Below are 18,583 nucleotides of genomic sequence, written 5' to 3'. Positions count from 1 at the left end.
TGGAGGGGTGGGGACATGAGAGCTGACTAAATGGAGGGGGGTGGCTGAATGTCTGGATTAGCAGCTGCACCAATCAGGTGAATGTATGGGTCAGTGCAGCCAATCAAAAATATGGAAAATAACAGCATGGATCAAAAAGAAGCAAACTGAACCAAACTTTATAATCAGATTCACGAGACAAATGTGTGGGTGTATGAATAATCTGACATAATTGATTGCAGCTGCACCAATTAGATGTTAGATTTATTTCTGGGTTAATCAAATGGGAGGATAATGAACAGATATGTGTAGATTTGTTTGTAGGACTGTCAATCACATGTACTGTATCAGATGGAAAATGGCACTTTTCACATGACAATGCATTACAGTAGACTACTACGAATATAACATAGTTTGCCCTGTGTTACTGACAAGAGCCAATCAAATATTAACATAAAAAATAGTGTATGAAGAGTTACAACAACAATCAGTAAACAACACATCAAATATCACATTACTGGAGTATGTAATATTGTTCAATGACACAAGCCCAATTCCTGGATACTGAAGACGGAAAGCTTGTTAGACCAATAAGCTCCTGTTGAATGAAAAATATGAAAATACCTAACAGAAAAATCAGTATTTATATCACTGGGGACTGAATGAGTCAGTGGCACTTATTGTGATGCAGGGTGGGGATGTGTTGTGTGCGTAAAGTGGCTTCACTCTGACAGACTGACAAAAAGAGCAGGAGCATATCTTTGAAAGGGAAGGGAGACGGCACAGCAGGACCGGACCTGCTCCTGCAAAAGACAGAGCATCAGCCTGAAAGAGTGAATAGTGCCCACAAATTACAGTTTGATGCTGACAGTCAGAGACTCTGCAACATTTCCCCGTTGACTGCTCTTCTGTTGTGTCCAGGAAATATGAGGTTAGTTCAATTTCACAGAAGCATTTGTAGAGGTAACTACAGGTCCCTCTCGACACTGATCTGACTTTAATTGGCCTTGTGATCATGTCTAAATGATACAGGATCAAGAAGAGAGGGCTGACTGTGAATATGAAACAGGGTGTTGCTAAAAAGGAGCACGCATGCTGTTTCCCTGGATAAATATGGGGAAGATGGCATCTGTGCAGGGTATGACAAATCATAAATGATTTGCAAACCCTGTTTGCTCAGCCAGCTCCTGCCATACCTGTGTTAGGTAGCTCTACAGTGTGAACACACAGGAGAAGGTTAATGGAATATGGTCAGATGTGACGGGGAGATATTGAAGCAAAAAATGAAAATGCACCAATTTTAGAGCATATAAAGGTACTGTGCATCTTATATATTTACATCAAGATATAAAAGCGGAACAGTTTCAAATGAAGCAGTTCTGACAGGCAGAAATGACACAAATTATATTTGTATCTTAAGAGAGAAACATGAAAATATACAAACACAGGGAAAAGTCCTGGACAGAAGGATAATCGTCCAAATAACAGGACACGGAGCAGCAACTCTGAAGGAAACGAACACACTGTTTGTTAAATTTTTTTGTGTTGTTTATTTGTGTCATTCTTGGTATGACTTTTAGATGAGAAGATCAATAGCACTCTTACATGTAGGCTGGCATAAGCCAGAGCCAGGAGATGTTTAGCTTAGCCCAGCATAAAGACTGGAAGCGGGGGGCAACAGCTGGCCTGCCGCACTCCAAATTTCCAAAAATAAATCTATCAACATTTTTAAATGAAAATGAAGATGATACATGAATTAATGAGTTGTATAGGTGTCGGTAGGCATAACTTTAGGTTAAACAACTGTTGAAACGAAGACAGAAACAGGATGACGATACATTATACCAAAAATCAGGGCAGACGGAGAGCAGATGATTGTGATTCAAAGCAAAGGCACAAATCTTTCCCACAGACTCACTGTCACAAACACAACCAGGTGTCTGAGCCATGTCAGTCCATGTTGTGCTGCGCACCCTTATCAAGGGGGAATAGAAGGATCATTGCACTGTTTTGTAAATGCCACTCTATGTGTGTTACAGCAGGTGGCAGGGGACCCTGAGATACCCTAAGACAGGTGTACCCGGGAGTGACGGAAGCAAAGTCTGCACGCCAGCATCAGGAAATGGTAAACAATGATAATTCTGCATGATGAAAGAAAGATGATTAAAGAGCAGATGGATGAGAGAAGCTAGAACAGGGAAACAGAAAGACAAATAGAGGCAGATAGCTCCCGTATCTTCAGTTGGCATGCAATGATAATGACCTCGAAAACACTCAGTGTCTGCAGTGCAGCAGTGAGGTATTCCTGAGTCACACATGATTTTGTAATGGTAAGAGACTGCACCTTTTTCAAATGAGGTGCTGAGGATGTGTGTGTTTACCACTTGAATGTTGGTAAGCTGGTGTCATATCCCTTCTCCTCCTTGAACTCAGTACAAATGTTAATTCCTGTTGTCAGTCCACCCCAATCTCATCCCCTGGTACATGTGTCACCACTGCTGCCTTACATAGTACAGGAGTGAGTAGCGAGTGCTGCAAATATGCCTGAATCCAGTAGAAAATCAGTAGAGACTCGACGGCAGAGCATGCAGTGATCTTCTGTTGGTTTTAGTTATCAGGCTCAGACACACTGACATTGTTGTTACAGATTTATGGGGATCTAAGGACCACATTCACAAGGCTTCATGAAATCTATTTCCACATCAGTCAGCACTGCCCCACGACCAGTGATGATTTCCTACAGAAACATAAGCCACGTTACTCTCAGAGAATCTGCCACAATTTGTTAGATTTAAATGTGAGACAGTGAAATGACTTTTAAAATTAATTATGAATGCCCATGCTATTAGATGAATTTGGTGTTAAACTTCGTTTGTAAATGTTTGTGGGAAAGCCATCTGGCTATTTTGTCAACCAAGCAAGACATCTTGAACCTGTTTCATGAATGCAGAGTCTGTCCTATTTGTCAATAAAGCATCTGATGCTTGCACATTCTGACAGAATGAAATGAGACTCGCAGGACTGTCTGGTGAGAGATCAAGACTACATCCACACTTAGATAGCGAAATCTGAAAATCTATCTTTTTCCCTCTTGGTTTTGGCTTCCTGTCTCTACTACGCCAGCGTATTTCACATCCAAACTAGGACGGGGGTGTTGTTTCAGCAAAATCTACTGACAAAAAGATGTCACAGAACTAATCAGTGATGACGAAAATATGACAATTGTTTAAACTTTACATAAACTAAAGAAAAGCTGATTTTAGCCTTCAGTAACATGTTTGAATTCATCCGTTACCAGAAGAAAACACCCGTAATCATGGATATCATTTGCATAGGCTGCCGGGCACTTATTTAAAGCAGCTCTGCAAAATGTGTCCCTAGCACACTGTCGAAAATCATGGAGGAATAAACAAGTTCATTCACCGACACTCACACTCACTGATGGCCATATTATGAACCTGTCAGAGGTCTGTTTTCAAATAGGAAAATATAGACAAATACACCCGAATGAGTACATATTGTGCATACAGTCAATTAGAATAATACATGCATGCAATGACTGGAATCAGAATGAATAAAAAAGACTATCATCATTGGGTAAAGAGTCTTTTCTATAAAAAAAGACACATCAAAGACAGAACAGCTTGCTGTGTTCGTCCACTATGTTCAGAGGAATTATTAAAGAGTAATCAGTACCAACAATATGACGGACTGTAGTGAAGAAGCACTGGCCAATGCTTTCTGTGAGGAGCTTGTGAGTCAAGGCATAGACAAGCAGCTATGTGTGGGACAGTGATATGATGGCACTCAAGTGCCACACACTGTGTGCATACATTTCCATACCTAATTGATGCCTATTTTAGTGTAAATTGTGAAAATCTAGATTTTGGAAAGCGATAATGCAAGATAATGGAGAGCAAAATACCAAACACATTCTAATAAAGTATGTATTTCTTTTTTATGTATACATTTACTGTGTCACAATGAAATTGAAAACACATGTTAAAGGACGGTTTCTATCTTTTTGTCTTTGATAACTGAATGAATTGTTTTTCAGTCTGATGTCAACACAAAATGATGGGATGAAGTGTATTGTATTCAGTGTTGTCCAGTAGAGGGCAGCATATAGGCTTAAAGGGATCTTTTGGATAGAATTCTTGGTGTTGACGACCATGCTGATCAGTCTAATCTGTTCGCTAGCTAGTTTTATCTTCCAGTGACTGATTTAATGGAGGATGATAAACTAATGCTGGGTTACTTGCTTCATTAAAACTAACATTGGTGATTCTCGTTAGCAGCATCATGAAGCTGGTTATCATCTGCTCCAACAGTGAATTGCATTACACCTCTTCAGTTTGCTTTCTGCGTTACAATTTTATTTTAATATATAACGGAAAAGTCATGCCACAATGAAAAAATCATGAATTCAGTTATTTAAGACAAAAAGTTAAATAAAATCATTTTACTTTGACACAGTAAACACACAATCTGTTACTGTCTTTGATTTGTTTTAGTTTAGGCCTTTTAAAACCTCCATGGATTCCTGCTCAGACACGGTTGTGTCCAGTGCGGCTTTTAAGACCTTTTTCTGACTCATTTATGTGTCTTATAGCTAATCACACAATTCAGCCGCTGCCACTTTGTCCGATAATTATAATTAGCGGTGATTATAAAATAGTGATTTGATTAACTTTGCAGTGCATTAAGAATTAAATCTATCAGGATAAGCTGAGATTCAAATAGGAGTTAACTTTTCAATTTCAGTTGATTAACATATATTCTGACAGCCAGACTGGTCCCACCGTAGAGGACTCCCTCTGAGTAAAATATGCTAAACATGTTTGCATAACATTATGATGTACAGCACATATTTGAATTACAAACCAAAATCATTTATTGATACAAGAAAATCATCCTGTAGCATTTCGAGAATCTTGACAGGTACATCACTGCTCTGAATTATTCATACCTTACAACCTTTCTCATTCTATCTGTTTTCCTACCTTTCCTCCACCAGGCTGATACTTGATGTTGTCAATGGACCCGATCTTGGAGCGGACGTTTTTAAGGTCAGGTGTCGGAGCGTTGATGGGTCGGGGGGTTCGAGGAGCGCGCGGCACTGGCGGCTTCTTCTCCAATGGGGTCTGCTTGGGCACGGGGGGTTTGGTGATGACCCTGCGGCGGTGAGTGGAGCTGTTTTCACCATTGGTGGAGGCAGCCGGGGTAGCAGGAGTGGCGGTGGAGGCCGGCCGAGGACGGGCTACAGAGAAAGCAAAAAACCAGTAACAGAAATTAAGTGTTGATCTTTTTTGGGAATTCTGGACATCAAAACAACATCTATTGCACTTGTGAATAAGTATTATAGGGTTTATATATATGTACAAGCCCGTCATCTCGTTAGTCATAATCAAGGAAACCAGCTGTGTATAGTAAAGAGGGAAGATGGGGAGCTTGTGGCCTGAGTATTCATCACTGAGGTATTGGCACTGATCAGCATATCATGCTGTAGTCTAATGCAACACATTAGACATGTTGTGGTTATTTTGTGTAATGGGGCATTAACATAACGCTACATTTGATGTCCCCTAAATCTGCACAGCAGTGTATGGATTAAGCCATAACCCCAAACTGATCACCCCCAGCTAATTTTTGAATCAAGGCAAACTTCTGCCAGACCAGTTAGTGACACTCCAACAGAACAATATAGAAATGCAAAGTCACTGAACTTTCTTTTCTTATCTCTTGGTTTGTTACCTGTAGTCTTGGGTTTCTTGGGCTCTCCTGTCTTGTTCTCAGTCTTGTCATTTTTGTTGGCTGAAAGCAAAGAATACATCACACGAACTTAAACACATAACTGAGGTAGCCTTTATCGGTGTATCACAGGGTTGACCATAGGCAGCAAGATGTTGTTTTGCAGTCTGAAATAAAGTGCAGCCATATGTTTAGATTGTAAACAAAGCAGCTTAATATGCTCCGGCATTACTTTGCAAGCAATTTAACAGAGCATATTAAAGCTTCACTGATAAAATGTTTTATATTAACAATGACGTAGGTTTTTGTAGCTTTTAGCTCCTTGTATTGAGTAAACGAAACCCACTGTACACTACCTGCTCAATACAAAGATGTAAGCAGACAAAGTTAGCCACTACCTGGTCACGGAACAGCTAGCTAAGTTTTGGCAGCGATATTTTTCTCAGGAGTTTGTGGAGACCAAAACAGAGACAGAGAAACCAACATGTGTGCTGTTGTGTGCATAAAAGACAGTTAACACAAACAAACCCATTCATACTCTTTTATTTCTTCACCCAATGAGAATCGATAAGAGAATCGATAAGGAATCTGATTGATAAGCAAAATCGATAATGGAATCGGAAACCTTAAATTCTTAGCAATTCCCATCCCTAGCTGTAACAACTTAATAAGGTGATAATACATCATGGCTGTCAGACTGCTGTAGAGTTCTTGTGCTCCCATGTGACCACAAAATGAATGCAAATATTAATAAAGCTTCACTGAGTAGAAAACTGGAAAGCTGTTGGCTAGTTGCCATCAAAAGGAAAAGAAGAGGAAATTGGCTATTAATGGCTGACAAAGTCCTGCCATGGTCAAGATTTCCCGTCCAACAAAATCCTGCTGTAGGCTGCAAATGTTCTTGATTGATTGACTGTACAGGAGATTTAAAGGCTACCTGTGACGCCAGTCATTTCACAGTTTATGGAGGTGTGACAGCATATCCATCACGTTGATAAAGCTGTGCTGCATGTAATGCTGCCATCATGTGGCAGAAGCATTATGGACAAAACTGGTGCCATTGGTGCAACAGTCACAAAAGTTCACTCATGCAACTAAAATGAAATATGCACCTTGCCATACATAACACCCATCACTGTGAACCGGGTGAATGAATCATATTCTCTGAGGGTGCTGAGCTGAAGTGCACAAAAAGCAGAGAGCCTGTTTAACTAACATGGCTCAGACTGAGTCATAGCTCCCTCGCTTAGAGAGGTGAGATACTGTTTGTGATGTGCAGATAAAAATACCAGTCTGGTTTCTTCAAAAGCCAGCTCTTGAATCCGATTAAGTGTAACATATGGTAGCAATTCAGGTAGCCTGTTGCCTGGAGTCCCTACTGTGAGTCATTTTTCCACCTACTGTAGCGAGTTCAGGTCCTGTTGTAGAGGTCATGTTGCACTGGCAACACTATGAACTAGCCGAGGCAGAGTGGAGATACTGTCTCTGACGTAGTGTTCATATCACACAGGTCAGGTACAGAGGGCAGACAGACACTGCAGATATAATAGAAATGATGATATTGTACAAGCTGTGCAAATGTATGTGTGTGTGTGCGCACCTGCAGTTTTACTTGCAGCAGTCGCAGAGGAACCATTCTTACTGGCAGTTGCACGGGGTGTGGGTGTGGCCTTTGGCACAGGTGGGCGTTTCTCAGCTGTACCATTTTCTGGAGTCTGGAATTCACAGATCAATCAACAGAGGAGAGATAAACTGTGGGAGTGTGTTTTTTGACAGTTTGTGAGTATGACAATTTATGTATATGCGTGCACTGCAGGTTTGTGTGTACTGTTGCTGCTGTGTGCATAGAGGCTATGTTATCCTGTTTTCCGGTGTTATGAGAGGCCAATCATGCAACCATGACAGGCAGAATGAAAGCAAAGAGAGGAAAGAAGGCGAAGACAGACTTATGACAAACAGGAACGGAGGAGGAAAGGAGAACTGAGGTCTCCCAGCCAGATTAAAAAATAAAGAAGTTATGTTGGGCTCAGATTACACAATATTTCTGTCTGATGGTGGTTAGCGAGTCAGATCAGATGATTAGAAAGACATGAATTCTTGCCGTTGCTTAGCCGAGAGACATGACACACTACATGTTCGTCCCCAACCAATCATAGCTTGCCGTTTTTCATGACATGCGTGGCGTCATTGGGAAGGAGGTGGTAGGGACCGACTGGGACATAATGTAAACAAACACCGGCGTTGTTCAGAAAAGTCTAAAAAACACACAGAAAGCGACAGTTCCCCCTCACAGCACCAGCACCATCATTTCAGCTTTCGTTTGAAACATTTACAGTTGTGCGCACAAGAGCGTTCTGTGCTCCTATTGGTCAATGTTTGGAACATGCTGGGGAATTTGTCATCGAAGGAAAAAAATTACAACATGGTAGTCTTTTTGTCGGCATGCTGTGAGGCATCCGAGATGCAATGTCAATTATTGTCCTCTGTGACAACTACATGAGACCTCTTCTGTTCCTGATGTGCTAAAATTAAACATAATGAATGTAGCAGAACTGGCCTCTAATTGACCTACTCTTAGCCTCTCTGCATTCCTTCAGGAGAAATGGAGTTGTAAAGCATCCCAACTTTCAAGAGCTATTGACCATTTGAATTGTTTACAAGGAAGGTGTTAATTTCAGAGACAAGATGTCTGGCCAAGAGACATCTCCTCCATGTTTTCTTTTCAGGGAAGCCAGAGACACAGACACCTCAACATCAAAGGTTGCCTTCTCCTCACCTTCTCCTCACTTGTTTCTCATGGCAACGCTAATTCTCTCCTGATAGCCCTATGAGAGGTCGGGACAATAAAACTGTCCGAATGAATGGTGCCAGGCTCCAGAGGAACCTCCAAAAATCAGATAATGCTGATGGGCTGTAAATTAGACATTCCTGAAGCAAACTGTGCTGTATGTTTTTGTGCTTTTTCCTAATACTCCAGAATAACAAAACCTCTATGTTGAAACTGAACTTTTGATGTTTTAACCTTACGGGACTTACAATATGTATAATATTGATGTTTTTCCAGTTTCTCTAACTTGAAGAATGACAAAGTTGTGATTTTAATTGTTTTATAAAGTTTGTCTGAATTTTTACCATAGAACCATACTGCCATCTAGAGGTTCATGAATACGCTTGACGTGATACATTTATTAATAAGTAACCGTAATAGTGATAATCATTTTGGGCAAATATAGCCTGCCTTTCTTTATTTCTTTATTTTGTGTTAGTAATACCTTGAGTCATCATACATATTAGGATGAAACTGTTACCATGATTATCGTTTAATGTTGTAATCCTATCATAGGAATTGCCTAATGCATGTTGTGAACAATTTTGAAATGTCATTGAAAATCATCCATTCAAAATATATGTAAATGACCATAGTGAGAAGCAGATGAGCCCCTCGTATGAATCATTAATTAATTCCAGCTCCATGAGGCGAGATTACATCGCGCGCCACAAACTGTCCTACGTGAGCGACGGCCTGCCCATTAGACACGCCCTAGAGTGAGATTTAAATGTCTGCAGCCGCAGCATGAACTCAGTGCGCGTTACTCAGTTTTGTTTTAAGTTAGTCTACGTTATGTTACGTTATGTTTTAGTTTTGTTTGTTACTTCTTACGTGTCTTAGTCTTGTACGGTCGTTTTGCTCTTTAAGTTTTTCCCATCTTCGAGCTACTCAAAAGCCATACCGAGTAGCGTGATTTATCTTTCAGAAGACATGTTTCTATAGTTTTGTCGTAAACTTTCATTTTTCTAAGTTACATGTTTTGTTTTAGTATTTGTAAATTCTAGTCAAATAATAATAATGATTTTGTAGACCCTTTTCGACCGGCCATCGAAGAGACTATCAATTTTGTTACTATCAGTCTAAAATAATCCTTCACGGACTCAACCGAACCAAAACCCTGCAGCCAGCTGGTGATCCTTGGTCTGGGTTAACAACCATCTGGAGTCGTCCCTTATCTGTAACCGACACCGTAGAACCCAGCTCGAGAGACGTCACCGTCCAACATCAGCTCTTCACCTTGGTGTGCCTGGGCCTTCCACCGGACCACCGAGCAGATCGAGCCACGGACGAGCACCTGGGCATCTTCAAGTTAGTTCGGAGCAGAATTTACCGGGACATCATCAGCCAAGTAGGCATGCTAAGCGGGTTTGAATAAGAGTTGGTCCTTGAGGTTAAGATACTGCTAATTTATCCAAATTCTCTCCATTACTCGTTTAATCCCTCAACTTTACGTTCGCGTCCCTATTATCCCCTTACAACTACTTCTCACTATCGCCAAACTTGTTTTACCATTGCGTTGCCATAAGTTTCTTTTGTGTTATGTCATTCATGATACATCATTCATTACCCATAGTTGTGCTTAATAAATGAGATTCTAATTTAAGTCCTGGTTAGATGGTGTCCTTTTGAGCTGAATATATACGATCCCTGTATCCAGAGTTTACACTTCAGGTTATCAGACTGGTTTACCGTTAGTTCATTCGTTAGTATTTTATCAGCGTTATAGCAGTTAATTTCTGCAGTCCTTCTTAGCTGAGGAAGGTGGTGCCCCGACATTTTATCAACGAATGCAACATCAAATTAAGTTAGTTCCCCTACATGAATAAAATGAGATGCTGTCATCGCGTGGAAAGGTCAGATGTCTGATGTCAGAGAACATACAGGATCATGCAGGTATAAAAGTCTCTAAAACCACAGTGGTATGATAAGCTAGCCCAGCTAGCTAATCCTCACATCCAAACACTCAAAAAGTAGGCAATATTTGAACAAAATGACAGCATATTTAAAATTAGAATAGCAAAGCATTAGGTAGGCCTGGGTACAGAACAACAGCTGATGAGATAAAAATCCAGATATGGATCAGCTTAGCTCATATCCTCCAGTATTGCCTCTGGTTGATCTGAAAGCAGAAATGCATGCTGGGATACATTTCTCAAATAAACAGGCGGAGTGAGGACACTTCATGGCGCTTGGATTAAATGTGTATATTATTTTGGGATGTGACTGATGATGTTTTACGTGTGATGTGTCCATGAGAACACAAGTACAGACAAGAAAGCAGACTGAGAAAGGTCCCATGAAGTCCTGTCTTCAGGAAATAGATATTGTAAATTTATCCAGTTTGCCAAAAAGAAATGCATCTGCCCATGTGGATTATACTCACCTTGGCAGCCTTGGCGGAGCCAGTTGCCGTTGGTGGCCGCTTGGCGGCAGTGGGTGTGGTCGCCTTAGGTACAGGGCTTTTTTTATTGGCTGAGGCTGTGGTGGGGGAGGGGCGTTTGGCTGAGGTGGCCTCGCCATTGGTGGAGAGGGTGGATGGGCGGGATTTGGCTGAGTTTGGTTTAGTTGAACCCACGTCAGGCTGGTGATAATGGAATTAAAAGGAGCCACAATAACAGTAAAAAAAAGAAAAGGGAAAAAAAGAGGATGGGAAGACGGATATAAGAAAAGAGATAAAGAAAGAAAAAGCAATCACTGATTGCAATGACAGCGTGATATGGCAGCACCGCCAGCAACCATGTGACAATCATAAAATAAACTCTGAAAATAAATTTGCAATTCATAGCCACTTTAGAGAGCTCGTGAGCAGTAAATCATAAAATTAGCCTTGAATCTGATGAGATGAGCAGCAGTCCAAAAGTAGCACGATATGGAAATCAGGTCTCAGATATTGGATACACACACAAACAGAAGAATCAGCAAACACACAATACACATCCAGAGAAAGTCAATGATAGATATACTGTATATGCTGTTCAGCACTTCTAAATATAAACTACAGGCCCAGCAAGCACAGCATTGTTGGAGGGAGCCTGAGATTGAACAATTTATACGCCAATGATAAGTCACTGTAACTGCTGTGCATAAGACAATGAAGGTCTTGAACTTGAATTCATAGTGACAACTCGAGGCAAGGTGGTGAGCTACTGTAGCTGTCAAGCTAACTGCTAATATGGTAGCCAGCTGGGAACATGCCGGTGCCTGTCAGTCATCATGGCTCCCTGAGCTTCTGTCTGTTTTCTCAGCACTGTGCCATTTACTGCCATCCTGGTGTTTTGTTGTGGATTTTGCATCATTTCATTCAATAAAGAGTTATTTAAGAGGCTCTCTATTTTGCTAACTGCCAGTCTACCAAACTGTCACGTAGCTAGTTAACTTGCTTGTTGCTAACATACAATAAGTTTATTCAGAGGCAGGGCTCTCAAGTTTTCTACTGATTTCAGAGTGACATTTTGGCAGCGGGGGGGGTTCAGGTGTGTGTGTGCGCGTGTGCTGTGTCTGCAACCCCCGCCCCTCCCCCTCCTGCTCAGCACGTACACACAGAAGCCACCACACATCATATAGATGACCAATTATGTTCGGTTTGAACAGAAAAAAATCTAGAAAAAAAAACAAAGCGGCTCCGGCTCCCAGGCAGTAGCGGGCCCCAGTCGTTTACTTTAAAGAGCCGGCTCTAAGAGCTGTTTTGTTTGCGACCGACACATAACTAATTCCTCTACCTGTTCCACTGTTATAAAAAATAGCGAAGTGACTTGGTGGGCGTTATCCAGGTAATTTCTCTGCGTGAGAAATACAAGGTGTGGAGTGTGAGCGTGTGAACAGCTTAAAATGCATGTGTCTCATGCCCAATGCGTGAGACTTGAGAGCCCTGCAGAGGCATACTGTATACCCTTGACTCCTGTCTCATAACTGTCTACAAACCATGCCTCTCTTGATGCATAGTTTATACTCTGACGGAGGGTTCTATAAATGAAAGTGAAAATAATCGTTAGTCAGACTGAACCAAATGTGGATGGTGCAACACAGCCAATACACTATGACAGCTTTCTCCATTTTGCTCTCTCTGGCTTTCCATTCTCTCAAGATGGTTTTCTATTGGTCAGATCAATTTGCAAGTCAAAGTTCATCAAATTGAATTTGACACAAAAGATTTGAACAGCTTTATTTAGCCCCTGTGAGCAAATCCACTGATTGCTGAAGTTCCATTGAAATAAATCAGCACATCATCATTTAAAATGTGGTGTCAACTGACCTGAAGACAGACAGACAGACAGACAGACAGACAGACAGACAGACAGACAGACAGACAGACAGACAGACTCACTCACACACACACACTCACACACACACACACACACACACACACACACACACACACACACACACACACACACACACACACACACACACACACACACAGAAGAGAGCGGTGGAAGCAGCAGGAGCAGTGCACTGTGCTGAAGTGAAGGATGTTTGTGCAATTTCTGAAATCAGCATGAGCATTGGTGTGTGTGTGTGTGTGTGTGTGTGTGTGTGTGTGTGTGTGTGTGTGTGTATGTGTGTGCGTGTGTGTGTGTGTGTGTGTGTGTGTGTGTGTGTGTGTGTGTGTGTGTGTGCGTGAACATGCAGGGCTTTGCGTGTCTTGCTCAAGGACACTTTAGCAGGTTGTTATTGGACACACCGGCTGTGGCAGAGTTCAAAGCTTTGGCTGACAGAGCTGTTTCTATAACCACTGGACACTCTGCCACTTTGGGTGTGTGAATCTGTTTGCAGGAAATGTGTGTGTGTGTGTGTGTGTGTGTGTGTGTGTGTGTGCATGCGTGCGTGTGAGAGACCCACCTTGCTCTTGCTGTCAGGGCTTGGCAGAGTCTTGCTGCCGTTGCCTGTTGGAGACTTGGCTGTCCCTTTCCCTCCCTTCTCCTCCTTCTTCTCAGCCATCTTCTTCTCGTCCTCCTTCTTCTCATCTTTGTTGGTCTTCTCTGGCTTGTCAACCTTCTCTGCCATCTCGCTGGCCTTGTTGTTTTTCTGCGCGTTCATCTTCTCCATCTTCTCCTCATCTTTAACGATCTTCTCAGACTTCTGGTTCTTGTCTGGGCCGTTGTCCTTCTTCTGCTGCTCTTCTTTCTCTTTCTTGTCAAAGATGTCGATCTTGTCTGTCTTGCTGGACATGATGTCTGTCTTCTCCTGCTTGTCCTTGTTGTCAGATTTCACTGTGGGAAAAAGAATGCCATCATCAGCATCAAAGCTTATTGGACCAAAAATGAGCAAAAAAATACAAATTAAATTAAATCAAAAATTAAAAATAGTCAGGGACTGGAGGCTGTTGTGTAGTGAACCATAAAAATGTTTTGCTTATCAAATCTGATCATCACATCATGCTGTATAAGTAGAGCTTATCCTTCTGCAGTTTTTATAACTGCAGTTTTTATTAAAGCAAATAATCCACGATGAAAGAGGTCAGATCACATGTGTTCTCTATAAAATCCAGGAGTTTGACTGAGTGTGACTAACATTACTCTAGGGGTATGTTTGGAGTAATATTTTCGATTTAGTTTCAGGCATACCCATTATGTGGCTAAGGCTCAGGAAAGATGTGGTCATGGTTCACAGAAAGCAGCTTTGGATGACACGATGGCCAACAGCTTTGTTGACCCATCCATCTACTCCGAGCCTTCCACATTAGTTATTTTCATTTTATTTCTAACATTGTTATACTACTTCCACCTTTTCTTCTGAGAGACAACATCGTGATTTGCACGGCCATTAGAGGTCCTTGTCAGGCAAACAAAACGTTTTTGCCATTTGAACAAATGATGTCTGTTCTCATATGCTGTTAAATGGGAAAACTTCAGAAGTGCAGCCAGGTCCTGTCACTGTATGACTTCTGTGGAGCTCTAATGTGTCAGAATGTTTTCACCGACTAAATCTATCACATCAAATAATCCACTAATTGCAACTGCACTTTAGTTATTTATAGATATGAAAATCCATGTAGGTTATTTTATGTAGGTCGCACCAACAGATGATTCTGGGTCTGGTTGGTAAACAGGCCAAGCCCAGTGATTCCAATGCTCTGCATTATGCAAGTGTCCACAGTGGTGACGCTGTGTCTCTGAAATCGATGTCAGTGAGGTCATAGCCAGCCCTCACAGAGGAGGTGAACAGACTGTTTTGTAATTTGCCAGAGTATATCCTGGCCTCAGTGATGATGCTGATTTGTCACCATTTTTAGAAAATCCTCCTGTCTCTCTCCTGTGCTGATGTAAAGCACTTAGAATTACCTTGTTGTTGAAAGGTGCCATACAAATACATTTGGCTTGGATTGTACTGGGGAAACAAGTCAGCTTAGGTCAACAAAAACAATAGACATGGGTGTTAATCCAGAGGCCTGGGACCCAGCTTTGATGACTCGCCTTTGAGTGACCTTTTTGAGGAAGACTGGCGTTTAATCAATGACATGCCTTCTTTCAGTAACTTCACTGTCATACTTCTTAATGAGGTACTCCAGTGATTTAGCAGTGTGCTTTCATAATGTTGGTGCACTTGTGAAAAAGACATCAAATGGTGAAAATGGTTGATGTCGAAGAGGCTGAGATATCCTGACTTTCAGATCCTAATATGAGTCAAAGTTCCAAAAATGTTACAATTCCCATAATGCATTTCAATAGCATCTTTCCTTAGACCCTCTCTGCCTGCCCCTGTCATTCACATTCTACATCTCCTGTCTGTATACACTAACATGCAAGGTAGCTAGATTCACAAGATCATGAAATTACACAAGATTACAGGCGACGTGACATAAGAATCCATCTTGCCAGGCTTCAAGTTGTTACTTGGTGGTCGAGCCACAGTCGTTTGAACCAGTCAGAATCTGATGTGGAACTACTTGCAGCTACAGGGAGCCTAGTTTAGGTGTGATGACACACAACTGTTCATTTGAAAACAACAACAACGGCTCTGAGAGAGGCTAGTGCAGATCAGTGATTTTCAACTGGCGGCCCACAGAACATTTACACACACTTTGCACAAGCTCTCACACCACATGTACAACAAATGTACAACTGCTAAAAGCACGACAGGACGCTGACAGGATGGCAGATGACAGCATGGACACACAACAGTCAGCGTCTCTTCTGCACCGTGCAGGCAGACAGGACTGAGAGGGAGTTACTATAGTTACGGGACGGGGATGCTCTCTGTTACTCTGAAACTTTCTTGCGATTTCCAGCAATAGGCTATTATTAAGTTAGCATGACTGTGTAAAATCATGAATGTTAGTGGGAAGATGTCCAGATACGCTGGTTAGGTTTGGTCTCTAATTTAGGCTATAACGTCTGGAGGTCGGCAAGTGTGCCGATCAACTATATTCATTCATCACTGACCATGATTCTTGACTATACCTGTTTATTATGACCCTGACCCATGCAGTGGGTAATGCCACAGGATGCCAACTCCTGCACGGACTTCACTGCGTTTCCATCTGTGTCTGAGTGTGCAAGAATAGCTATCGCTCCTGATGAGCAGGTGGCACCTTGAATGCCACGAGTGACTGAATGTGTGTGAATGGGTGAATGCTGAATTGTGCTGTAAAGCACTTTGAGTGCCGGTAAATCTAGAAAAATCTAGGTAAATCTACATTTACCCGATCACTGATACACTGATATTCATTTGCTCCATACTGAATTGAAAAGTTACTCATCCTCACTCCTGCCAGTCTGTACGGCGCACAGCAGAGCGAGAAACTGCTGCCATTTAGCTGTTGACTCTTCTCTGTCTGTGTGCCATCAGTATCCTCTCTTGGTGCTGTTATCAGTTACAAATTTGTTTTTCAATGCGTAAGAAAATGGATGTGTGCTATAAGAGCGTGTCTAAAGTAACCTATCAATTGCTTGAGTCTCACGGTGAATGCGTGAGACTTGGCAGCCCTCTGTGACGCATGATAACAACCAAAAAGGCCACAGTCAAAAAAAAAGAAAAGACAAAAACTAGTTTAATTTACTCCTCAATGAACTGCCATGTTTGTCAGGTGTCTGCTCACACTGACACAGGCTAATAAAAATAGCAATTTTGTAAGAAAGTGAAAATATTAACCAATAACTGGGCTTAAATAAATGCACATGATTTGAATGTCCAGGCCCTACAGTGTCTGCTAAGAGAAACTCTGGCCCTTGGGGACGTGGCGTAGATGCTGCAATAGCATCAGAACTGCAGACTATTTCTTCACTGAAAGAAGAGCAAAGATGGATCTGAATGGAAAAGATGTTTTCACTCTTGATCTGATTGATTAAAGTCAGACTGTGATGGACGAGGATAGACAGCTGGTTCATCCAATCACCTGACATGTATTTTTTGAAAGTGCCTGCCGTTTTCCAAACAGTTCCCATGGATGACTTCCCAGACAGTTCTGTGTAACAAACTATGTGGTGTCTCAGGCTCTTGTATACAGGCTGTTGTATAAAGGTTTGTACAGTCCAAGCTTAATCCAAGCTAAACTCAATGACACAAAGCCCATCCAAAGCCACACAAGACATTATACAACTAGTTTTAGCGTCTGAGTAAAGAGTATGCTTCGTGACGAGTGAAATGAGCTTAATGTGTAACATTTGTGAAGTGTCCCTTTCCATTTTCTGTGCCATGGTGTGCATCGTGAGTTCCCATTACAGTTACATTTAGTCAGATTTAAGCTAAGCATGCAGGTGAGAACCAGGGATATGATTACAAAACTTTTGATATTTAACATTTTCATTTAAAAGGTATGTGTCATTTCAGCGTTCTTCATTTGCGTGCCAGGATAATGAAAGCAACATTCAGGGACATCCATCCCCCTCAGAGGAAACACTAGGTCAAACTGGGTTGCAGCACCAATGTCTGCCAACAGCTGATTCATAGGATGAGCCACAGGGTGAGAAAGAAAAAGAGAGAATAAAGTGAAAGTAAGAGGGACGTGTGACAGGATACTGTGAGCAGAGCAGAGGGATGCAGACAGAGACATACGGGGTGCAGGAGGTTGCCGGGGGGTGGAGGGTGACAGGGACTCTTTGTTGAAATCAAGACATCTCTTACATAACAGTGACACTGGACAGGCCCCTCATTTCTCTCTGTGTTGACGTTTGCTGTGCTTCATCCTCCTCTGAAACGACGCAAATTTGTTTTCTCTAGCAATCAAGCAGACGACATGGAGGAGGTTCCTCTAGAACTATAGCTGCCTTCAAACAAGACAGTGTGGTTGCAGACTCGCTCAGCCTGGAGCCAGACACAGGCTATGATTATGAGCATCACATGTACGGCTCATGTGTGGCAATTTGGTTATCCTCCTGCATTCCTGCTCTCACTCTCTGTCGAACACTATTGTTCTGTCGTGCATTATCAGGCTCCACTGAAGTCAGTTCCTGCCTTGCAATGTTAAGCTGATGTTAATATAAACTCATCACATGCTGCAGCAGCTTCACAAAGCCTCTCACTGACACCTACTTTCATGAATTTTAATGTCCTTGATTCCAAGATTCCTAGCAGTGTTTTGGTCCTGTCTGATGTTGGTGTCTGACAGAGAAAATGTGAATCAATATAATTCATTTAATTTCAACAGCAGTGTATGAACTAGAATGAGGCCTATAGTCTATAATGCCAAAGAAAAAAATCTGTCCTGTATAGTTTTGTCATGCTGATTTATCACATTGTAATTTTGCTATTTAAGTCTGCTTTGGGTGGTGTGGCGAGTTCTGCTTTGTTCTTCCTGACAGCCTCAGACAATGAAAATCCAGGCATTGAAAGAGTCCCCTACTGATTTAGCATTGCATTCCTATGACACTGTCAGACTCATGACTGACAGCTTTTGAAAAGGACCTAAATCGACGCAGCAGAAGCAGACATATCCGCAGACAGAGATACAGTCAGACAAAACAATCTCAAATCAAGTACCACATGTGGTTTTTCTGGAGCTTTCAACACCTCGTCATCTTCATCAGCAGATGTTCTGATAAAGTTGATAACTGAGCTTTGAGATTGTTAGTATAAGATTAAAGT

At 41.7% G+C, this 18,583-nt stretch overlaps 1 protein-coding gene across 2 annotated transcripts in view; it reads right to left on the bottom strand.

Annotated features, from left to right (window-relative positions):
• The window catches only part of LOC139339273 (microtubule-associated protein 4-like), a 108,698-nt gene that overhangs the window by 14,352 nt on the left and 75,763 nt on the right, over positions 1-18,583 (bottom strand). Inside the window, exons 7-11 of one of the 2 annotated variants that reach the window (XM_070974806.1) lie at positions 13,400-13,770; positions 10,944-11,141; positions 7,331-7,445; positions 5,734-5,793; positions 4,983-5,239 (exon numbers count right to left, since the gene is read on the bottom strand). In XM_070974806.1, coding sequence (XP_070830907.1) covers positions 4,983-5,239; positions 5,734-5,793; positions 7,331-7,445; positions 10,944-11,141; positions 13,400-13,770 — 1,001 coding nt within the window. The remainder of the gene's footprint in view (positions 1-4,982; positions 5,240-5,733; positions 5,794-7,330; positions 7,446-10,943; positions 11,142-13,399; positions 13,771-18,583) is intronic. The other variant, XM_070974807.1, reaches the window with a different exon arrangement.

This window comes from Chaetodon trifascialis, chromosome 11 (genome assembly GCF_039877785.1).
Source record: "Chaetodon trifascialis isolate fChaTrf1 chromosome 11, fChaTrf1.hap1, whole genome shotgun sequence".
Taxonomy (NCBI): domain Eukaryota; kingdom Metazoa; phylum Chordata; class Actinopteri; order Chaetodontiformes; family Chaetodontidae; genus Chaetodon; species Chaetodon trifascialis.
Note: the sequence above shows the minus strand (reverse complement) of the source record. Positions and strands in the feature narration are given on the sequence as shown.